This window comes from Anopheles cruzii, chromosome 3 (genome assembly GCF_943734635.1).
Source record: "Anopheles cruzii chromosome 3, idAnoCruzAS_RS32_06, whole genome shotgun sequence".
NCBI classification, from domain to species: domain Eukaryota; kingdom Metazoa; phylum Arthropoda; class Insecta; order Diptera; family Culicidae; genus Anopheles; species Anopheles cruzii.
The window spans coordinates 66980859-67005738 of NC_069145.1; the positions used below are offsets into that span (position 1 = coordinate 66980859).

At 51.5% G+C, this 24880-nt stretch overlaps 1 protein-coding gene across 1 annotated transcript; it reads right to left on the reverse strand.

Annotated features, from left to right (window-relative positions):
* On the reverse strand, positions 1 to 24880 carry LOC128270828 (uncharacterized). Its single transcript, XM_053008250.1, has 7 exons — positions 24877 to 24880; positions 1978 to 2668; positions 1462 to 1920; positions 982 to 1395; positions 746 to 906; positions 379 to 555; positions 1 to 200 (listed from the first exon to the last, which is right to left on the reverse strand). Exons 1-7 carry the CDS (start codon positions 24878 to 24880, stop codon positions 76 to 78), a joined length of 2031 nt encoding a protein of 676 aa, XP_052864210.1. The 3' UTR covers positions 1 to 75.

Genomic DNA, 24880 nt, shown 5'->3' on the forward strand with positions numbered 1-24880 from the left:
TCTCCACCATCTCACGAAGTTGTTTATGGGCTTTGTTGGGGTATTTCGCATATTTTTAATTAACTTGGCCACAGTTTATTGCCGCGTAGCGGGTGGTGGCGGAGGTGGCGGGATACCGGCAGGCTTCCGAGGTCCTTCGTGAGGCGATAAAAATGGATTATTTCGGTTCCCGGCCGAGGGAGACGGTAGTCGGGGCGACTCTGTGTCATAAAGAAGGGTAAGCGTTTTGGAACATCAGATTTGGCTTTTGGCGGTTCTCCGTCAGTGTATGGTGTTATAAGAAATAAGTTGATTGTTTACCACTGTTTATGCTATTGCTTTCAGCATGCCGTCATATTTGTTCTTGTTTTATCCCCTTTTCGATCCCCTTTTACCTACCAGTAAAATCCATCTGCGCGTGCGATGGCGTAAATTCCGCCGGAGAAATCGGTTCGTACGGACGAGCCACCGTACTCCGCTGATTGCCATGCGGATCTCCACCGTTAAACGACGTTTCGGGATACCTTGGGTCGTTGAAATCTTCCGACCAAGGGCTCATGGTGTTATTATCGTAAGCTGTATGAGATGGCGTTGAAGGATCGATAAAGAAAATCGTATTAGTTTTGGATATTTTCTAATTGCCGATATTGAAAATCTTTTATTTGGACGTTCTTTTGAAGTATTTTGTAGGGCAGACTTTTATACTTATTTAGAATGTTGTACCTAAAGTGTATCTCAACAACTAGGTGGTCCTGCAAATGCTTACCGTACTGTGCCTCGGCCTCGGCAGGGTTGTAGGGATCGCCAGTTGGAAAGAACGTCGGCACAACCTGGTGAGGTGATGGGAACATCGAAATATCGTACTCTTTCTTCTTGAGCTCGTTCTTGTCGTCATCCGCCGAGAAGCCGTGACTATTGCGAGAAACTCTGGGAAAGATGAAGAGAAGTTCCTTCAAGCTGTCCTTTGCTCGCTGATACGATCAAGTCCCCGAGAGCCCTCACCTCCGGTAGTCCTTGAAAATGTCAATCTTCCAAATTGTGTACAGAATAAACATGAACGTCCCCACGATCGCGAGGCTGATGGCGATCCAGGTGATCAGAATGCGACCGTTCTCCGGCATAATGTACACCTCGATGCCGGTCCGCTGGAGCTCCATCTGTCCGAACTCGGTCCACATCTCCTCCAACCGTTCGACATTCAGTTCGTACGCAGGCTCGGTAGCTTCAGTCGTCGAGATCGATATGAAACCTTTCTGCAGGAATTTATTACCGAACCCGAAGTCGAGTCCTTCGTCGTCGTCCCCCAGCTCGTAAAATATAGGTCGCAGCGGAACGGCAAACTCCAGTCGGACGCAATTCTCAAAGTTACGCCATGAATCGGGACACTTGCGAGCCAACAGCTTCACATCAAACGATCTGTTTTTTTTCGGAAAAGAACATGGGTTAATCCTTCCACTGGCCAGCGCCTTGCTGGACACCTACCGACTGGGCATATAGCTAAGGTTGTGACTGCCGATGTACAGATTGCTCGCATTCGATATTGCTTCCTTGATCGTCGTCCAGGTGCTTTGCAGCTCCATCATGTCGGCCGTAATGACCAGCTCCTTGATCGTCCATTGGAGCTCCTCCTGCGGTACGATTACCTCCGTCGTTGTCGGGGTTGTCGGTGAATTCAGCTCACCATACGGGGCGTACGAAAGCCGAAAACCGCGATGTGTCTGCTCCACTTCCGGTTTCTGCTGTGCCACGAAGTGGATCGTGAAGACGGTCGTGTGGCTGATTAGGAATCGTATCGGTTCCTGGTAGGTTCCCGTCAGCACGGGTCCCTTTTCGTTTTCGTCGCCCACATTGCCCGGCCGAATGTACAGGAAGTCGGTGGTCGGGTTGAGGTCGAGGTCATGAATCGTGATTTGCACCCCGCGGCTACCGTCAATGGAGAAACTGCTCAGAGATGAATTAGTAACTTTCCGACGCTCGTGTTCCCAAAAGTTCACCTACTTGCGCATATCGTTCACTTCGTTGGGGTACGGCTTGGGATACCCCGGAGACTCCAGGATAACTTCTTCCGGATGTTGGTCCAAATATTTCTGCACGCCCTGCTCTCGCGTTTCACCTTCGGCCAGTCCGTATAGGGTCGTAGCGTTAAGTTGTTTCAGACCGCTCTTTGCATCTTCGTTAGCGTTGTCAGTTGCCTCACTGCTTGTCTCCGGTCGTGACGGCATTTGAATGGGTAAGCGGATGGACTGATCAGCCTTTGTCGGTTCTTCTTCATCGTCTCCGGATCCCTCCTTGGGATCGCCAATGAACAAACCATCTCCTACCGGAATGTTTTCCGTCATATCCTGAAGCTCCACATCCTGCTGCTCATCGATGACGGGTAGTCTCTCGCCAAGTTGGGCCTCCTCGCGCGGACCGGGACGCATACCGGGTAACCGGAGTCGCTGACCATCAGGAGTCTCATTTGGGGGTGCGAAATCGGCAAACTTACCGCCGCCAGCATCTTGTCCTTCTTTTGGTGACCCATCACTCAGTATTCTTTCCGCGGACGTTTCATCGGGCGGACAGATCACGTAGTCATCGAGCAGTGGATCCTTTTCAGGAACTGTATCGGGTTCGCCGTGTGCCAGGTCAGCAACTTCCTGAGCGATTTGTCCTTCTTCCTGCTGTGCCACCCCAAACTTGCTGGTGGCTGGAATGTAGATATATTTTTTTCAATTTCATTAACATTAACCAGAAATTAAAAGCATCACTGCAGCGTCGCTATAAAACATTCAATTGCCTCACACAGCCCGATTGCGAATAGCAGTTGCGGTCTACGACTTATCTTATCGCTCCGTTGTTTGCTCATTCAATTTCTTTTCGATGGACAAGAGGGGCTTTTCCACAAAAAAAATCATTGGTCCATTAAGAGGAATGTGGTAGAAAATCTCCATAATCCTGCACGGTTGGTCGGATATTCTAATTGTTCAATTATTGTCCGATAACTTACCCACTAGCCCTAACAATAGTGTGATCACAGCAAACCGCCATCGTCGTTGAAACATTTTTTCTTGGCTGTTTCTAAAATATCAGGCTCCTTCGATGTCAGTGCAAAGCCTCCGAGGTGCGGTTAACTATTATCTTCGGGTCAGCGCGTTTGCTGATCTTACACCGCAACATTACCCGCAGTTTCAACACGGAAATGAACCCCCGTTGGGTGAAGTGAAAGCTCGTTGTGCGGCCACGGTTTTGGTCACCAGCATACTGAAAGGGGTTAATGACTAAAATACTACCGCTGCCGGCAGCTCGCACTTTACGTGAAGATACACTTGAGGTAGCGTTATCGGCGATGCAATTGATAAGACGCCGTGAAGATACGGGGCCTATCTTGGGGCGCAATCAGCCATCGGTTTGGTACTACTATTGGCATCGAGTTCTTTCTTTTTTTCCAAACGCTAAACTGTATCGTCATTAAGACGAGCAACGAAAACAAACGATGGGCGAAGAAACGTAGCTGCGAAAAGAAATTTGAGACTTGATCACGGGCCCAGGATATGGCAGATACCGTGTCACATTAAACGATAACAGGGGGGTGTAGAGCGCTCGCTTAGCATGTGAGAGGTATCGGGATCAATACCCGGCATCTCCAGACAGGAAAAAACGCATTATTTTTTCACAGGGAGTACTTTTGATGTGAAAGTTTACTGGTCGTTTTTAACGACGCAAGCGCTTATTTGAAAAAAACATTTATTTTGATAAATCAAATATCGGTGCGTAACGTACGAAGCTCCCGTTGCGTATGCAATTTAAGCTTTATATTGTCCTCCGTGCACGGTGTGCCATATATCTGCAATCGGCGCTGCCCGCTGGGACGCTGGGCCGCCCCGGTGCTGGTGGATCGAATATTAATATTTTAAATGGCTGCTTCCTAAAATGCAGACCGTCCGGCCACAAAACGTGACCGCGCGAATGAGATGAGAATGGATAAGAAGGTGAGCACCGATAAAACGGACGCACGGTGAGTTTAAGTGCGTTACGAGACACGGCGTTCGTGTCCGATCCGACAGCTGCTACACCGCCACCGGTATTGTGCGCGATCGCGCGAAATTCGCAAAGTAATCGAAAGACCTCCTATCGGCGCTCATCAATCATTGGCGACCCGCTCTGCAGATGGGGCGACCGTTAATTGAAGATATTCAACAATTTCATTAACATTGACCCGGTTGGGCCCACGATCTGGCGGCTGCTGTGGCCTCCGGTCCGGTCCGGCGTCCTGGTATGGCGGACGGGCGCTTCCTTGTGGCGACGCGACAGGACCCGCCAGAGATAATATCGGCAATTAGTGATTATTAATTATGGCCGGACCCCGGCGGTGTTGGCGAGTAATTGAAAAGCTGGACACCGTTCAGCGGGGTTTCTTCCCGTGCGTCGTTGCGTCCAGACTGAACGTGCTTCCCGGCAGTTTCCGACGGGAGATTGGCAGACCAGAAAATTGCTCAACGCCTCAACAATCCGGCGGACAAGGAGGGACACCGATGTGGCGGCGTGGTTCGGCGTGCATTCCGGTAGAGAATCATACACAACTGCTTCCTGCCGTCGGGGCTGGAGTGGGCCGTACAACTTTATGTGTCGCGCAATGTCCGGAGATGCCTTCATCTTTCGGGTGCCGGCAGCCGTGAGGAATTCGCACGACACGTCCGGCGGATTCCGTCCGACATTGGCAGAACATTCCGAACGGCGAGTCGCCGAGAAATGTGGTGCAGGGCAGAGCAAAATTCCTCCGATTGTCGAGAGGACCTCGTTTACGTCGGGCCGTACGTTGAACATTAGGCACATTAAGAAGTCAATTCGTTTCTCATTTATGCTACCGACCCCATGTAGCGCTGGCCGCCGTGTTACTGCGCACCCATGGGTGCCGATGGCGCGATCTTGCGCACCCATCGCTGAATTAATGCGTTTGGGGGGGGGCAAAAGAAACGGAATCGATCGATCGACATGGATCATGTGGCAAGAATTTGCAGGCATTAATGCATTTATGTTTCAAACTGTGGTACACGATCTATGCTCGTTGCTGATTCTGAGATACACAACACAGTTGAACTAGGTCGTTTCCGGCACGGCAATACTTTTTATACGGTTTTGAAATATCACACAACTGACAGCATAAATTGTCTTCAGTCTGTGCCTTATCTGAGGCACCTCGTTGGCGCTTCAGATGGAACGATACTATGCACAAAATAGACGGAATAGTCCCAAAAAGACAGCGACGATGGTGCTGATTACCTTATTTACCTTATTTCGGGTTGTTGTTTTTGGCGCCATGCTTTCCGTACGCACCGATTTTTTAACACGTATTTACTCACCGATAATAACTATAATTATGAATTTGCGCCAAAGCGAGAAGCAGTCAAGGTTTCTTCCCATTTTTTTCGGACTGTACGATAAACGAAATAAAATTGCCAGCCCAAAAGGCAATTAAAATACGGGCAACGATCGGGCAACCGGTCGGGAGGGGACTTATGCTCCAGAATGCGGACCAAAGGTGTGCGAGTGCGGTGGGCCGGGCGCTGCTGATGTTGCAAACTCGTGCCCCGCACCGTACACCGGTCATAAAATTGAACCTGTGGAGTGATTTGGTGATCGGCAGGATCTCGGCAACGGCAACGCAATAAGGTTCCGTCGTGTCCGTGTTGCTTTTCCTTTTGGAGTTTCCTGCATGGGCTGAGGTGGAAATAATGTTGTCAAAATTATTAACGGAGGCCACCGAGAACGGCTGCCGACCGTACGCGACGCGCGTGGGCTGATAATGGTCCGTAAATTATATTGTTTCTTCCCTGCGGCCACTACAACCGGGCAGGAGATGCAATCGAAACGTACAGTCTGGGTCCTGGTGGGAGCCTCACGATTCCGTGCCATTGTTGCACTTGTGAGTCGTGTGCAGACCGACGGGTATGTGAGACTTCGTAAATCAACTGTTGCGAAACGAATGCTTTCGACACAAAGTTATTAAAGGGCCAACCAGAGCGATAGCGAGAGAGAGTGATGATAATTGTGTCTGCTCGTTAGTATCTCGATGTTGTGATATGTTTCGAAAAATGAACCCCAAAAGGTGGTTTATGTGCGAGCGAGAGATACTTGAAACCAGCTTTACTGCCTCTAATATCCGGTGATCTCGATCGACACCAGGGAACGGTACCGAGGGAGCGTTGGCGATTACAGAGACCGCCGACGGTGATATAAAATCCAATATCCACCAGGAATGGTCCGGGGACGCGCGAGGACCGAGAAGCGTTTTTGAACTCAATCAACCTCGGTCTTCTTCGGTCGCTTTGCGTTTGGGCGTTTGTGTGCTGCGTCGTAAAATGTGCGAATTCACATGTTCCACCGACCGACTTTGATGAATAAAAGAAACAGTTGGTGGTTCCTCCAGAATACGGCGGTTGAAGGATGCTGGAATGCTGGGCGCACCGGCCGGTGCAATACCCATTCATGCACCGGTCGCCAGGACCGACCGAATGGACCATAAAGGCTGGCTTTAACGACCCAATTAAACTGTGATAAGATTAAAGCAGCGTTCTTTACTTTCCTTTACGACTGCCCCAATCAAGGTGCGTTAAGTACCGGTGGCCGATGGTGGTGTCCGCGTCGCCCGGGCAGGTTGGTCGCTCTGGCCGAAAGCCAGGAAATGGGTAACGGTTACAGATCGCGACAGTTGTTACCGCGGTGGACTTTTTACGACCCCGCGGCAAGGCTCCGGAGACGGAGAGTTTTTGGAGGCCGCGCTTTGGTTTGTGGCGAAATTGGAGCATGATCGTTAAGACGCCCCGTCAGGGTGATCATCATCCGCACCGGGCGGTGCGTGCGCTGGAGATTGTAGATTATCGGTGCGGGACTGTATACTGCTCGGGCTATCTGATCTGCTTGGGGCGGACCCCGCCAGTTGGCCTACCGGATGTTGGGGAGTTGAAGTGAAGGTTTCCATGTGCCCAGTTTGTCGCTAGTGAATGGCCATAAGTGTGCGTTTTTCTTTTGACAAATATAAACTTGCCATTGAACAGGAGTTGACTCAGCCAACAGACCAGGAGATCCGTGCCACGTTTATCTAATAAAAACAGCAAACCAATCTTTCGATTTCGTCATTTCTATTGCTACCTTTGGAGGCTACATTTGGAGTGGACTCGATTTGCCTCCAGAAACCAGAGCGCCTAGACGGGGCAGTCGTAAACACAACACGGACCCTGCGCAAACGTTTCGTTTGCGTTCGCGTAGTTTGTCAGACGTTTTACGACACGGCCGTCTCGTATCGGCAGCGGCCATCGACGGGCTAGGTCTTCGTCAGGAAGCATCTCCCGTTCGCTGAAATCCCACCTTGCTAGTAGCAAAAATGAGAAGTGGCAAAAAAACGGGACACACCAAATTTGGAAGACGGTGCCTGTTAGCGCGGCCCGTGCTGATAGAAAATTGGCCAAAAAACACCAGAAGCTGTGAAATAACTAGTGCCCCGGGTGCAAACATTTTCGTGTCACATAAAATTACGAACGCCAAGGTTTATGGCGTTGGCGCGCTGTTAGTTTGAGTATTTGCGCGCCCTGCGCCCGGACGGATGTGGATCGTTTGCGTGTGTCTGGTGTTCATCGTTCTTGGTACGAACCATCGGACATGCGCACGAGCTGGCCACCGGTCTTTCGTGGACACCGCAGACGCCGTACGATCCCTTAAATTGGCATGTTTAGAAACGCGTCTTGTGGATAAGCCGAGTCGAAGGAAGCGGCCACACGACGCCAGTTTGATGAAGCTAAATGACTTAATGACATGATGGTGTCCGCTCTGGCGAAGCACCGTTTTTGTGTGCCTCTGTTTTTCGCAACCCCAGCTAACATAAATCAGCTAATTGTGGAGCGTCGTAAAAACGGACAGGTTCAGATTCATTTGCATTACGTTCGCTCGACCCGCGGCCCATTTATTGGTCTACAATAGCAACTTTGTTTTCTAGAAGCATTTTTTTATGATCGTAAATTACACAATTTATTGATTTTGAACACATCAGCGAGTTTTTTAGTCCAATTGATGATACAAAAGGGCTCAACAAACACTGTAGCTCAAGCAGCCCACAAGTGGCGCTGTGTTGCTGCCCTTCGTAACAAAAAATAATGAAACAAAACAAACAATAAATAAACAATCGTACATGGTTTTAAACATAAGCACGGGACCCGGGCTGACCTTAAGTTCACACTGACCCGATTTGTTGCCGTCGGGCAAGATCATTATTTTTCCATCGGCGAACCGTCCGGCGGCCATCCCTGGCTCGGTCGGTTCGTCGCTTGCGGCCCACAGCAGTCGAGCGTAATTTCCGACCGGCCGGCCCGGGACGTCCCACAGTTCACAGCCTCCGGTCGAAACCGATGCTTATTACCGGCCGGTCGCACTAATCAACACATAAACACCGAAAGCCAATTAGTGCATGATTTTCGGCTTTTCAGCATGTTTCGGCGCGTGTGGAGCATCACTTCACTCCGACGGCGTCCGATGCTACCGAAGTTAGCCTTCTGTCCGTCCGGCGGGGGGTTTTCCCACCGGACCGATCAATCTCTTGGCTCGAGGTGCACCTCGTGACTTGTCACCTCCTCGTTCGACCGTCGTCGTCGTCGCTCACACACACTGGCTGCTGGCCCGTATTCGATGACCCTGGCGTGGTGATCAAAATGAGCGCAGAAGCGAAGAACACTTTCGGGGCCAAATCGAATCAGTCGAAATTATTGATCATCACAGTGTGGACAGGAGCGAATAGAGAAAAAAGCTTCGCTTTTTGTCAATGTGCCCCTTCTCGGTCGGACCTTCGCTGATACCTTTTAATTTCTGCTCTCCTACACATCGTTTGCCAAGAGTGTGACGTTTCCCATCCCACGGATCTTTTCGCGAGGTTCGCGGTCGCGGCGTCAGCGCACGTAAGCCCCAATTAAATCGCTTGGGTTCGTTTTTTTTCTCCCTTGCGACGTGCGCTCCGGAGAGCTCCACTTTTCTATCGTGCCTTTCATCGTGTTCATTGGCACATTGTCGAAAGCACGCCTTGGAACGGTCCCAATACCGGTCGGTTGTGACAAGGTCCCACACACTAATCTTGGCCGACTCGTCGTCACATTGTGTCACGCGGCTTAGAATGTCACCAGGGTCGTGCCGCCTGAGACTGTGGCGCTGGCTGATCGATCGGTCCGCTGCCGCCACCAAACTCGGTGGCCCCGTTCCGCCGGAACGGGCCGATCGTGCCGAGTGCCGAGGTGCGCGTTATTAATAACGCTCGTCATACACTTCGACGGCTTCGAGACCACCAGAGTCGAAGGACGCCGCTGGACTGGTGACGGCGGTCGAAAGTCGCGCTCCAGCTTCCTATCGTGCTCGATCTTTATGCGATCCGCACGGCGCTTTTGGCCGGTTGCCATTTCGAAGCGAGCCAGCGCGGCCATACCCTCGCCCGGCTGGCAATAAAACTAATAGCTCCGGGGCTGCGCTCAACAACACTTTGCTGACATTCCGCGTTACGTCAATTGTTTTATAATAATCCCCGGCGGACAGACAAGGAGCCGAACCGAACCGGAGCGTTCAATGTGTTGGTTACCTCCCGCGAAGGGTAGCATGTGTTGATGTTAGTGTTGGTTGCCGATCGCGACATGTTTCCCAACAATGTAAGAGATGAACTGCAACAAGTAGAGATAAGAGTTGGATGAAAGTCACCCTCAACGCGCTGGCCTAAAATAGTTCAACTGAAGGTCTTGACAAAATGTAACCTCAGATTGGGAGGGACCATCCGTGGGGGACGCTCTAGCATTCACAGAAGGCCAGTGGCTATGCAAGCAAAACTGTCTCACATTTCACCTTGCAAATGCACTCCGCAGCTCCGGTGGACCTTATCATGCCCGAGGTCCAAGTTGGGACCAAGTCCGCAGTGATCGTATCCATTCCAGCGCGCTAGGTCTCGTGCACGGCCGCTTCGATGATCATGCGCTTGTAATCCGAGTCTCTCACGAACGACGTGAAGGAGAAAAATTGCCACCAGGACTCATGGATTCAGGTTCGCGGGTCCGGCCGGTCGTGCCGGAGCAATAAAGTGCCAAACCGGCAGCGGACGATGGCTGGCCGGTCGGCTCGGCTCCATCTTGGGCTCGCGGAGCTAATCGCATTGACGCACAGGTTATGTAATATCGCACCTTGTCACCGTTGGCGGACCGCGGCGCGAAGAAGTTGGCCAGGCCACCTGTAGCCATCGGGCGGTGGGGATTAACGTCCAGTGGCAGCCGGTGGGCAGTCCGTCTCGTTTTTGCGCCGCACACACGCGAAGTGATTTATTTACCAAACTGCGTCCAATCGACGCCCGAACTCTTGGGAGGTGCATAGGCAGATCACGTGACACGGGTAGGCCACGGGTCCACCGGAGACGGGAGATACGCGCACGAACGAGAGATGCAGAGACGGCCGGTGGTGCCTGGCTGGCCGGTGGTAGATCGCGAGACCTTCAATCACCCGAGTCGACGACTCGGGATCCCTCCACCGTGCGGTGACCGACGTCTAGACCAACCCCTTTTCGGACGCCTGCGGGTGACGGCGCGATGAAGTCACGGAGTCGCTTCGTAAAACACACCTCTCGCCACCGAGAGGACGAAGCAGCGCGCACGACTGCACCTCATTAGCTTCGTCTCTGTCTCGGGAGCCAGGTGGTTCGGCGAGTCACGTGCGAGTCACGCAGTTCGAGCTCGACTTCATTTCAACTTCCCCCGGCAGGTGAGGTGGGCAAGTGTCTAGACACGGAGATGGCGCGGAATTTCCAGCCCAACGGAAGGAATGAATCTGTCCGAGGACCCATCCGGACCCGGGTCAGGTCCTATTGATGCTGCCCCTCATTTGCCTACAAAGCACTGGCCGGCGGGCATCCACCGCGAAACAGCCACCGTGTGAGCCGGTGTTTAATTTAATAGCACAAACTTCTGACAGACCACACCGGGTCTTAGGGAGGCGATCTCGGACCGACTACCTCCGGGCTATGCATTACTTGTCGTTGATTTAATGCAAACACCGACAGTCGAGCTCGGTCGGTGGCGGCGGCGGCCCATCTACCGTCTCCGCTCACTGTAAGCCTCTTAACGAAGCTTGTGGCTTGTTTCTCCTCGGCCATCCGGTGTCCGGGGGTCAGCGAATCGCCCCCCAACAACTATCGCTCGCCAGCCTCCGCACCCAGCGCATGATCCCCTAGGCTAAGGGCTCGACCCAGCAGCACGCAAGGCTACGCCCGTGTCTCGGGTGCGGCAAAGTATGGCGTACCGATCGGCGGGTAATGCATTTATGAGTCGGAAAAATATGTTTCAAATCGGGGGCCACGCGCACGAAGGAAGTGAGTGAAGGGAACGAAGTGACGGCAGCCCGTGCATGTGCCCCGCAAGGCATACGGACTCGATCGCCGCGGTTGGCACTGGATGCCGGTTTACGATCCCCCATCTTATCGTCCCTTCGAACGGGCACAGGCTTTTCTTAGGAAAGAGTTTCTATCGCCATACTTAGTCAACACTTTAATCCAATTCCTGCGTACCGCACGGCAACATGAACCATTAAGCATTTATATGACACCAGATAGCCTTCCACCGGTAGTCCGATTGCTTAACGGACAATGTGTAATGTCTTCATTTACCCGACGCTTTAATAAGAAACTTCCATTACTTTTATCACTTCAATCTTGTGTCCAATTTAGCGTTGGTTGTGGCGCGGACGCTAGAGCAGACTTTGAACTGATCCTCGCGGTACTCCACCGAGGGCGAGGTAAATATTTTCTGCTTCGTCGCTCTAATCACATGTTTCCCGACGTAGGACATGGCCGTAAACTGCGGACTTTTGTACGTAGCATTTCATTTTGATCATCGCCGTTCTACTGTCCCACGTGCGGTTCCGATGTTTACGGTCGTGGAGTTTTCATACTTTATGGTTATTGCTTAAACTAGGTCTAATAGCTATATCAAGTTTATTGAATCACTAGCGATCGTGTTTTTAATTAGGAAAAAATAGTAACGAGTTCAATCATTCTTAGACGGTTGATCGCTACTTTTGCTCAACATGATCGTTAATGGTTTCCAGCACTTGTTAAGCTGTAAATCGACACTTTACATCCTTTCAACCAGTTACCGGAAATTAAATTATGTTTATTGACCATTTACATATTAGTTACCTACAATGGAAATACAATTGTATTCATGTGTAATGCAAAAACCACATTTACATATAATATGAATAACTTCTCTAAATGGCCTCATTTATCAGGCAGCTTTATTACAATTTGTTTCAACTCGAAATGTGGAAGTGATCAATTCCGTTTAATGTTTATTTGTCTACGTAATGTTTCGTGCATTGATTCTGGCGTCCAACCCCAAAACCAGCGTGAATCATGCGTATGAATTTCCGGCTTAAAGCGACATCCGTCCATGGGTCGCCATTGCGTCTGTACGCGTGCGTTCGCTGGTGCCCGTGTCCTGCCAACGTCATCCAAACGGCCAGATCATTATCGGGCGGATTATTGACGTTTTACGGCGTGGATTTTGCAACCTTTTCCCTTCGTCGGACACCACGCACGCAGCGGACGCAGCGCCGACACGTTGGGCAATATTTTGACATCGAAGTAATTCGATAATTGATTGAACGGCAGCCGGGAATGCGACGTCTGCCTCGCGAAAGAGCCCTGCCACTCCCCCGGGGAAGGAATAAACTTTGCAACGGCCTCACACTGTCCGCAGTGGCCGCAGCGATTAAAGATACGATACGATCCGGCCATTCCAAGAAGCGAACATTTTGTCCGTTCGCTGGGTTCGGGGTCGAGAGGGCAAATTTATTAACTGGCCCGGGGTTTCGGGGGCTTCGCAGAAGCGAGGTGATTAGTCCATGCTTTCAGTTGCCCAAAAAGGGCTGGGTTCTGTCGTTATTTATTAAACACACTTCAGCGCACATTAAACGTGTGCCAATTTTTGTTCAGTGTTCAGAATTACACACGCCACGTTAAATTGCCACGAAAAGCGTTAACGCGCGATCTACAAAACATTGTTCGCCAAAAGTTTGCAATGAGTCGCGCCGGCAATAGAGGAGTTTTTGTGGCAACCCGACAAGTCCATCGGCTCCCATTGGCACAAGTCAGGTGCTGCCGAAGCCCTGCGTGCACGCAGACAGCGTGTTTTAGGTGCGTTCTTGCGGCGCATAATGTTGGCCAAAGCTAATTGCATGTTCAACGCGACACCGGTTGTGCAAGCAAACGCAACCCCGGGAATGTTGGGAGTTAGTTTGGCGCGGTATCAATTTATCATTTTAATTTATGCCGCTGCGCGAGGCGATCCCCTTGGCGAAACGGCTGCTTTTATCCTTGCGATGAAGGTTTGCGTTTTTTTTTTCGTGCCACGGCAAACCTTTCATGGAGATCCGTAAAGTGCGCTACGGCATGCGACTTCGAAAACGCCACCTCAAACGGTTTCACAGGGTTTTAGTGGGGAACAAGAATATTTGCCCAGTGTGGACCACATTAGAGCCGCGATTGGGGCTGCTGCCATCAGGTAACAAATTAATAATAGCTTGAAATTTAAAGTGAAAACTTGGTGCGCATGTAAAATGCCATCATGTTCAGTAGATAAGCAGTGGCCTCCATTATGACTGTATTATAACCACGTTGTCTGGATCGGCATCCCGAGGATTCGCGGGTTTGTTTAGTTTATTACTCACGTCAGCCCCATCGGCCGCTGAGCGTGCGGCACCCGAAAGGGAACTTGTTTGGCTCATATGTGTTTTTCTAATTTATGAACTCCACCTCCGACCGAAAATATCGCGCGGGCTGGAAAGGAAACTGAAACACGCCGCTTGCAATACGATCCGCTCGATGACGGGAAACAAATTTCTCAACCTCGTTCGCAAGTGGTTTCTGCGGCTACGGCCCCAGATCCAGTTTTATCGGCTGACTGGCTCGGCACGGACTGGAGACGGTTGTTTCTGCTCCACTCGCCTGTTTCCCGCGTCTGCGTCCATTTGCGTACCGTTGATGGCTCAGTCCGGCTCAGTCTGGACGCCGCTTGAAGAGGCTGCGGGCGCAGAATTTTCTAATGATAAATGAACGCCGGATGCCACCGTCGGCATCAACGTATGACGGGATACGGCGACCACCAACGAACGACCGGGATCGACGGCGCACGCGGAAACTAGTGGTCCCGCGGGTGATGGTGCTCCTCGGCCTAGACTCGCTGGCCTGGCTTTCGAGCAAATAGAGATAATTATTAATTAGCTGCGCCCATACTTTGACCCGGGGCGTGGGTAATTTCGTTTGATGGGGCACTAAAATTAGTGCTACACCGTCGGTACGCGCTAATGGTGAGTGATCGAATCAGAGCAGGGAAGAGTTCCGAAGTGTTGCTGAAACGGTATGGCGACTTGAGCGAATTTCGGCCGACCATTTACACACCAATTGCTTGGGCCGACAGTGTCCGGAATGCACTCGGGACCCTGCCCGTGAATGTCCCGAAGGGGCTTAACGCACGGACCCATAACATAAAGCAACCTCCTGTCTTATTGTCCATTCAATCGATAAAAGATTTGCTCGATCCTGTCGTTAATTTTATTTACCTTACTTTGGGCCCGTGCCCTTTGCCCAAAGGCGTCCCAAGGGCCAGGCATTCCCGCCCGGCCCTTTAATGTCACCGTGTTTTGGGGTGAAAAATTCCACACCACCACGCAACACGCACACAACAATTCGATCGACCGCTTGGTGGGCACCATTTTCTCCATAATTACGATATTGTCTTTTGATCGGCCATTGTGTGGTGCGCATTTTATGCTCCGGCGTAAGCGTCCGACACGTTACTGTACGATCGACCCGTTTCAGCGCCCTTGTGCAGGACCAGGACCTGGGAAGCTGCTCTCATTTCACTCCAATTACCATCGCCGGCCGGCCACAGGGCTCGTTAATCAAGGCTCTAATTGTGGCACGTTTGCGCGCCGAGATAATTTGCCGGCACTTTCGGGACGCCTTTACGAAATTTGTCCCCAGGACTCGCGATACGATCGGGAGGGGGGGGGCCTGATGTCGGATAAACACATTTTCAAACCCACCGCCAATCGGCCGGTTTCTGGCGATCGCGATCGCTGACCGCTATTTAAATTCACTTAACAACCGTGGCCACTTTAAAGGTGCACCCAGATTTATTATTCGTCCGTGTTGCTTTTCACTTTTATCCGAAAGTCACGCTGGCGGCGAGAGAGAGAGAGAGAGAGAGAGAGCGCCATTGGGGGCAGCACCACAAGAAGGCCACCGCCGTCGTAATCGGTGGTCTACATTCCTGAAATTTCGATAGTATCTTTGGCAGGTCGATTGGCCCTCGGAGCGGCACCCGCTAACAGCGAAACTTATGCAGCACACGCCAGGCGAGCCACACAACCGAGAAAAAAAAACGACAAATCGGCAAACATCTCACTTTGGAGCACGCGATTGATTTTTTTCTTTCCCCATGTTCGGGAATTTCGCTCGTCCACCCACTTGGCTTCCTTCTGGCGGCGGCCGTGGCGCACACCACGGCCCGGCCCGACCAGCCATGGCATGGCCGAGGTGGAAGTTGTTGATGGTTTATCACGCTGGTGATCGCATGTTTCAGATTTCGGGCTGCTTCGAAGTGCCTGACCCTGATGATGGGGTTCGGGCTGAATTCGATGGTTTTGCGTGTCGTGTCCGTAGGCACACACACACACAGACACACTGAACTTATGAGGGTATCGTCAGGGAAAATGCTAACTCATTTGTTGCAAAAAAAAAACACACGAAACTTAGAGGAACGCGAACGAGCCTCACACGATGTCGGTGAAGCGCCGCAAAAAAAAAATTAGAAATGTTTTGCCACACCCACGGCCACCCATTTTATTAGGAAACATGTGAATATTATATGCAGCCCGTATTAGAGCTGCAGCGCACGGCCTCGGTGTGGCCCGTCTTAGGGGTCGAGTAAAGTCGGGAAACAAAATAGAATGGCAACCTGCCAAAGGGCGCCGTGAAACATTTAAATTGCTTCCATTGATCTGACAAATAAAAATCGCAACCGCCTATCGGTTGCAGCCATTAAATTAACATCTAGCGCGAAGATACGGGACGCTCACCGCAGGACGACTCTATTAACCTAATTTAATTTGGTGCCGTCCCCACTGGAGCTGCATCTTCATTAGCGCTGCAGTGCGCCCGCTCCGATCGATCGACGGTTTCGATTGGTCCTTGCTCCAACCGACGGTCGCGCGGCAAACCCTGGCATGCACTTGGCTCCGGAACCGGTGTTTTAATTAGATATTCGTCGAAGGCTCGACATATCGATTCCGCTGGCTGGCTGGCGAATCGTTTGCCCGAATCGTACCGGCCCAAAGCAGACGCAACGCTTACACGGGGCGAGGCAAACGAATCTCGAGACAACATCGAAACCCGTAAGCAGACCAGCGGGTTCACGCGCCAGCGACTCCGGCCTGGGACTCGCTTTTCTTGGGAAAGGGAAAAGGAAATGCGTCCAACCGGAAGATTATCATCGTCACCGTTCGGCGTTCGAGTGACTCCGGACGGGGGCCCCGTGGACTGTTGCCTCGGCTCGTAGCCTCGGCTCGTAGACGGATAATTTATGGTGGTGCGCCATTCGGGACATGACACGTCTCGTGAGTATCGTGCTCGTTGGCGTCGGCCACCCGAGCCACCCGACACCGGAGCGTGTACGTGAACCGGGACCTGGGAACGCCATGAACTTGCCGCCGGAGCCGGTAATGGATGGCGATCGGGGCTGATCGAAGCTCTAAGTGATCGCGTTGGAGTTTCCCGGTGCCGGTAGCGGGATCGGAACACAGAATCACCGGGGCCATTGCGGAGTTGGTAGCAACCTGGCGACGATGACGTGGACGTTCTGCCCAAAGGAAACCCTTCCTTCGGAGGCTCGGCCCTCGGGGTACAGCGTCTAGCACTTAGCGTCGATGTAATTAATATGTTAATTGAATTGTCAGTCGGCGTAGATAAATCGACGGCGCAGTGCGGTGCAGCCTATCAACGGGTTTCAGCTTTCAATTGGCTGCCTAAGGCAAGTCACAACAGTGCAAAACTCATTTAACTCGCTCCCCAAACGGTACACTTTTAAAAGGCCAGCCTAGCCGGCTCAGACTTCTCTGGGGGGCAATTAAGGATGATCGCGCGTAGGATCTTGCGAAAATAAAACAGCCACACGCAGCCAAAGGCCGATGATCGCTGCTGATCGTGTCTTGCGCAGTGACATCAGCAAATATGACGTCTTGATTTATGGTTCCCTCCAAACTCGCATCCGCTGCCCATGCAATTGAAGGTTTAATATCAATTACCCGGTGCAATTCGGCCGCGACTAGAGCACCGTCACCGTGGAGCTAGCGAGCATCATTCCTCAAGCCAACGGGCAGAAGATGATAGATGTGCGTATCACAACATCGAAGGTAAACACGCCGAATGGGCTCGAATCAATTTGTCATCGCATTACGGAAGGTCCCTAGTCGAGTGTTCCATCTCATGTCGTCTGTCACTGCAGGCGCTGGGGGCTGCCGGTATCCACCGACAGCTCTTAATATGCGCCACCTATCCTTCAGACTGCATCAATATTCATCTGCGTTTCGGAGGCGAATAGAGCCGACCGGGCGAAGATCCCTACGACCGGCGGGCCGGCTGACTGATGATGGGGCTGTCGGCCTGCGGCTAATCTTTCGCCAACACGAGGATCTGCACGACGTCCACCGCTGTCCGGTGGTCGCGATGCGCGTTTGGTTCACATTAAACGGCAGTTACAGCTATCGTGATTTTTCATCGGACATCGGACGACCGAGCAGACCTCCGAGCCACAGTCAATGCGAGGCTCTCATTGCGCTGCCCAGATTAATGAAGCGAAGCGACGAATTTTGCGCACCCCGGTTGCGGTTGAGGGATAAGATCGTCTACGCCGACGACGAGGCCAGCTGCGGCTTTTCCTTCGGGAGCGATGGAGGCGTTTTGCGCAAATGACCCTGCGATGGACCGGCGAAAATACATGTCGTTAGCAAAGCGGTGGCAATTCCGCCGCGACACAATGCTCGATCGGGCCGCGATCGAATCGGAAAGTCATCGTCTGTAACGAGCTGTCGATGGCCGCGTTCTCAGCCACCGAGGGCTGTGCGGTTTGTATGTATTTCGATTCAAATTTTGTAAAATGGAAAGCATTGACCAGAGACCAGAGGACCGAACCATGTAACGGCGTAAAACGGGTGTGAAATAATGTTGCGACCGATACTTTGTAGAATCAGGTTTCCCGGCGGGGTCGGGCTACATTTGATCGAGATCGTCGATCGGACATTAGATCTTAATCTGTTTGGCCTTCTTTCCGGCCGCTCGATTACCATCCGGTTGGTCCCGTACTCTCGGACTTGATTTGCATCGGCCGCAGCTGCCGTGGTTCGATCCATCATCTGCCTAGTTAGGTGGCATCCGGTTCGGGACGAATGCCACCGGAGAAAAGCACGTTCCCGTGGAGTGCCGTTCGCTGTTCGCTGGCAGCTGATAAACGACACCGGAGATCGTTTTTATGATCAATCAAACGGCAACATTGTACGCGAATGTTGCGCGAATTGCTTCAGACGAAGCAGCTGCGCAATAGTCCCCAAAATGAGCACTTCACCTGCGATAAAGTGGAATTAAAATTATGCGTACTACTCGGTGTGACCTCCGGGGTCCGCAGTGATTTATTCTCCCCGCGCCGCACTTTCGCTTGCGTCACGTTTCATAACTTTTCCCCGACAAATGGCGGACGGACAAATGGAACGGATGTGTGACACCCACCTTTAGCGTTTGATCTTGAACCATTCGTAAGGCACCCGTGGGGCTTCTTGACCAGCGAGACCGTGAGAGAGAGCGATGCTTTAATGAAATTTACACTGGCCGCCGGTCAGTGCACGGCGAAATGCTGAATTTTAATTGCCGAATCGTGAAGGGATGCTCCTTTATCGCTGGCGGCCGCTACCACAGATGGCAGGGCATGGTGCGGCTGCGGAACATGTGCCGTACCGAAATCCGGCGTCGATTCGAGTGGGAAACCGTGCCTACGGTGCGGATGCGTGAAAAATGGCACCGATGCGTTTATGGTAGGGTTGCCATTTTTCTCGTGCAAAAAAGTAAAAAAGAGAACTCACTCTCGCTCGGTTCGTACGCTAATCGGTGTTCTCGTAGCCGGTGTAAAGGCGGCTCGATGTGAAACAGAGTTATGGGCGCATTTATCTTATTTCGGAAGCCTTCTTACGGAGCGCACCAGAAAGAAGTGCCGTACCGTACCGGCCACGGTGATGGAGATTAACGAAGGTTTAATTAATGGGTAGATTACCATGTACGAGTTACGGTTTACACGGTTCGCAACCGTTTCGGGATGGAGTTTTATGTTTATTACAATTTGTGTTTTAGCTGTACTGTCATTTAAATAGTTTTCCTCATTTTGATTTAAGTAAATTTACGGAAAAGCCCAGACACAATATATGTAAACCCAGATGGCCCAAAAAGACTGCCCTTGGGAACCGTTTCTGACACACAGAAAATCAATCTTAACGACGTCTGGTCGCTACCGCTGGTGACGTCAATCCTGCGCAGACCTCGGCCTTCGAATGGGTGAAATTAAATCATGTTCAAACATTCAACATCAAAACTACCCATTTGATGTCCCACCGCTGACCTCGTCGGGGGTGAAAGCCTTTTAAAATAATTAAAACAAATCAACACTACTCAGCCCACGGCTGACGACAGCTTAGCCCGATTGGAAGAGATTTGTTGCGTGGTTCAGTGTGTTTAGTGTTTGTTTTATTTGCTTTTTTTGCTCCTCCAACCACCGACAACCAAAAACATGCACCAAAAACCGAAGCGATCGAACCGATTCCGCGAAATGTCCGCGGCCCGGACCCCGGATTTGTTTGGATAGCCGTTTATTGGGGTGCCGGATAAACAAGATCGAATCGGAGCGTGCGGACGGCGGTCGGACCTGGTCCCGATGTCGGACGGCGATCGGCTTCCCGTTGGCACCGTTGTTGATTTCATTTATTAGACGGTCGCGCGCTTGCCGCGCGCGGATTCCGTCATCGAGACCTCGGCCGGCGTGCCAGGAGGTCGTGCCATACGTAGCATTAGCGCGAGCGCGAGGAACCCACGGAGCATATCTAATTATTACATTTTCAGCGAAACCATCAATCATATTCGGTTTTGTCTTTTGCGCGCCCGCCGGGCGCACGGAAGGGGATCATTTGCGAACAAATCCGGTCCGGGTGCCGGGGCTGGGGCCGAGGAACGACGAAGCAGCAGAGGATCAATAGATCATGTATGGGTTATTTTTTCCCCCTCTCTGCCCTCTGTGTGCGAAAGCCTAGATAGACTGCTGAAAGCATAATCCGCTTCCTACGGATCTACTCCCGGTGGCGGAGGGCCCTGTGTCGATCGGCTATTGCCCTTGACGATTGGCCCTCTAATGCGTGGCGAGGAGGATGAAAATGATTAGATAGAGCTGGATATGATTTATATAATTATCCACCGAACAGGTTGAGGATATTATACAGCATCCTGGTTTCGCACATCGTTATTAGCGCAACGCATTCTCACGAAGAGAGGACAATGTTCGAAGCACAAATTAAGAAAATCCCATCCAACCAATCTACCTTTTTGACAATTAGTCTTTTAATAATAGTCTCCCATTTTGATAGTTGCTACGTCAGTGCATTGATTCCAACACATATATTAACGATCAATCCCCCCCTGTGTGCCGTGATACAAATTAAGACAGTTCTGTAACGTCAGACGATACTGTACTCCCGGGTTTACTGTAAGTTTCTCTCGATAACCCCACAATTTGTGCCTTATTTCAAGCGCCCTCCGGTGGCTCCCTATAATCGGCGCCTCCGGTTAGGCCTGCGCGGGAATATTAAAACCGCATCAGCCTGAGTTTTCGCGTTCGGTGCCCCGCGAATCCCGGGTCTGGAGCGTTGCGCGAGAAAATTATCGTTCAATTACGGTCACGACTGCATGGTAACATTGTTATTATGTTTGCTTTGCACTCTACCCCGCTGCACTATATATGCGCGATGACCTTTCGGGTGGGGGCCACGGCAAGGTTCATAAATAACTGGAGCAATGTTTCATTTTCTTACTAAAATTGGATTTAAAGTAGCTCCTTGAAGGTGCGGTGCCACGTTGCATAACTGTGTCTTCTGGGACCACTTGTGGTAAAACATAAATCGATTATACTCTCCTGAGGTTTGAAACCGAACCGGGATCCATTTCCCAGTCAACAGGGCGTAGCTTTGGGTAAAGATGCTAAAATATTGCATTGCATGCGTGGCATTCAGCCCACAAAAAAGGTCACGCCTACAGCAGCAGCATCGGTACGTTGTTGTCGGTTACCGTGTATCTTCATTATCCTTACCAGTGCCTTACAGTGCCGATCGGAGTGGCGTAAAAACCAGATCAGCATAAAATGATCGTTATAAACCGTGAAGTTTATAGAACCATAAAATTTCATTGTAATCGTAATTTCGGCAGACCTCGAAAGACGCTCGGCGTAGCATCCGTCCTGCGTCTTGGGCCACCGTTGTGCCTTGCCCGAGTGTGCGACTCGCCCAACGTCGCGTTCGAATTGAATGGCACATTGTTCCGGCACAGTGCTCTGCGGCAAGCTGCTGTGCCGTGAAAAGCGAGGCAGAAGACAGCGTTTGGCCTTCGCCATTAATTCATGCTGACCCAGGAAAGAGGCTGAGGCCCAGCCCAACCGGCAATTAGGAACCGAATCTGCCGAATTCAAGTATGTCTGCGCGGCCGTTTGGGACTTCCCCGTCGGCAGGTCCCATAGATCACACCCAGCATGGTGGCTAACAGCTGTGCTGGCCCGTGTTGTTTGAGATCATATCCGTCTGCAGTCCAATCTGCAACATCCGTGCCGCCCGCGGAGAGTAAGCATTTTCTCATTACTACCCCAGCCGATGCTGATGAAGATGAAGCTGCTTGGTCCCCGATGCTTCGCAGCGTTGCCTTTGATAAATTGTTACTGTGGCTGGTGGCTGGCGCTGATCGTGCGAGCGATTACTGATCGGCGTAATGAATGAACTAATCATCGTTAGCGAAACAAAGTGGCACTAATTTCGAGCCCACATGGTGGCCCTTCCAATTGGTGCAGCCCAGCTTGGAACTGCGGCGGGCCGGAAGATGAATCAGATCTGTTCCGGAGAAGGAGATTCGGTGAATAAGATTAGTGAAGCTACGCTGGGTGCGCGTGCCCTTGTTCGGGAGTCTTCGTCCCGGCAAGGTTACGACTGTTTCTAGCATTGAAGTTTCCCCCGAGGCAGTTTGACTCACGAAGTGCTACGAACACTACCAAATTGGACTGGGCAGGCAGACGGTGAAATGTTTTTGTGTGTAAAATTATATGCAAATTATCTTCCTCTTCATAGAAAGCAACCACCAACGTTGAAGTCCAATATCGCCGCCATCGCCGCGACACTAATTTATTCAAGCCACCGGCATGGGCACAGCGCGCTGAAGTGCGATCTCGGGCATCGATCGGGCGGCCCGAAACGCATCTTAAAGCGCATAAATAAAACACCACACAATTAAAGCTTCCTTCTGGCCTTCCTTCCGTCGTCTTCGGTGGTAAGCCACGGCATTTAAGTGAATATGTTTATCGCCTCCGCCGAGGCGAAAGAGAACAGAGCGCGCGCCGCAAAGGCGCACCGCGAATAATGTCACGCCATCCGGCCCGGACAACAAACTACGCGTCACGCCAGCGCTGTAATTGAAGTGATTGATATAATGATGTAAATTTGAGACAAAATAAAGTACACGTCATTGGCGGCGCGAACTTTTCTCTCGTTCCGATCCGCCCGATCCGTGGTAATGAGTGTTCCCTGGCTTTGACGGGCGAAGGACGAATTCAAGCCACCCGGGTGCTACCAGACGCGGCCCGAAAACACCGATCATTCCACCGATCGGTCGTGCACTGTGTTAATTCGGCTTATGCTCCGGGCGTCTCGAGGCGCCGCTCGTGCAGTAATTTTCTTGCAAAAACGATAAGAAACACCAGAAATTGCACCGTTGTTCGATTCAATAATCCGTCTGCGGTGGGCGTCGGTCCGGCGATTATTTTATCCTTCCAAAAAAGAGAGAGAAAGATGTCCGCGTGTTGTGGCTACCGATTCGGGTCCCATATCTCGCCCTGCCACTGAAAGTGTTGATATTTTGTATGAGAATGTCCATTTTCGATTTATCATGTTGGGACCAGCTAAGAAGGACTTGCATAATTTAAAGGCAATTTCAGCGCAAAGTACTCACGATTCGTTTGGGTGGATTGATTTGGGCTGCAGATTGGATTGGCACAGTAGTGGTTTGCTCCACGGTTGTCACGGTTTTGCTGGCTCGTCGCGTCGCTGTAGGGCACCGAGGCTTTTCACTACCGATCGCTATCAGGTTGATTTACTTGCTTTAATTGAATCGCCGTTATGCGGTACATTATGTACCGCGAGGGACGCCGCAAAGCATCGCTTCGAGTGATTATGGGGCTGTAGCAAATGTTCGGCCCCGGCGGATCAGGGAACCTTTTGAAGGCGCACGTCTTTAGGAACGGGACAGAACCCTTCGGTCAGCCACGTTCGTGAGGCTGAAGCCATTACATTTCGTGTCGAACAGGCCATTTATCATAATGTACATCGTTTGCCATTGTTTCACCGTTGGTTGCGGAAGGATAATTCATTATTGGTTGTTGTTTTTTTTTCTTCTGGCGATCGACCAAATTATGATAAACATCCGGGACCGTCCAATTGTGGGGGCCCCAAATGAGTGATTGAAAACGTGCAATAACTGTCAAAAATTTTCTCACCATTCAGGTACCCTTCAGACGATTGTTTCCTGGCCGCGCTTTCGGCCCGATTGTTCGGCCCTTTACTCCGTTCAGCCTTGAGGCCATGGCATCCGCCGGTCCCTTGACGCACGATGATGCTGTAGCACGCAGCCGCAGCAGCCACAGCAGAGCCGTCGGCGGAATGAAAAACAACGCCAATTAATCTTAATATTTCGAAGCGGAACAACACCGAAATTACACTCTGCGTCGCCGGTTGATGGTTTTTCGGATCTTGTCAACGGTCGGCACGAAGGGAACGATTCGTCGATTGAAAGGTACTGCCGCAGGCGATCCACCGTAGACCGGGCGGTCTACCTGGAGGCCAGCCATGCGAAGCCATGCTCCCAGAAGCACTGGCCGCAAGGTGTAGCACCTGTGTCCGCTTCGAAGGCACCACCGTCCGGCACCCGTGCGATCTTCGGCCGAATCACACCGACCCGTCGCCGGCCGGGGTGGATTTGGCTGCACCAGTTTTAACGCTCGGTCATTAAAATTTCAATTTTCAATAAAACCGAACCGGCCGGCCGGGCTGTCCCTTCGCTGTGCGCGCGCACGCTCGTGGAGGAAAGCAACTACACATTAGCGAACGAAACACATAAAGCGTCCTCCTTGACGGGCTGGCCGGGGAACACTCATTTTACGACAGTTTATCATGTTTTTTAGCGGTGAACGCAATCAAGTACCTTACCGGCCGCCGGCCGTTCGGTGGTGCTCGAGCAAAATGGTGCAATGCTCGAATGGTACGAACGGGGTGAACGATGATGGTGGCGTGGTGTGCAACATTGACGATCCAGCACAGCAGGCCGTCGGTCGATTCTCCGGTCGGCTAGCCCGGCTAGCAGTTCGGCGAAGCAATTGGCGATCTATATGAAACCCAATCTGCTCTCGATCTTTTTCATCGCTCCTTCGCAGCGGGCACTTGCGAACCCCGGGGTTGCTCCAAAACCTGCGGCTCCAAACCAACAGCTGGCCGTAAGTGACTGATCCTTACCCAT

Bases quoted from the DNA above. Each gene is read 5' to 3' on its own strand.
- LOC128270828 (XM_053008250.1), bottom strand. The intron at 1,921-1,977 runs GTAGGTGAACTT...ATCTCTGAGCAG, and splicing joins GAAGTGAACGATATGCGCAA to TTTCTCCATTGACGGTAGCC. The intron at 201-378 runs GTAGGTAAAAGG...TTTATGACACAG, and splicing joins CGCGCAGATGGATTTTACTG to AGTCGCCCCGACTACCGTCT.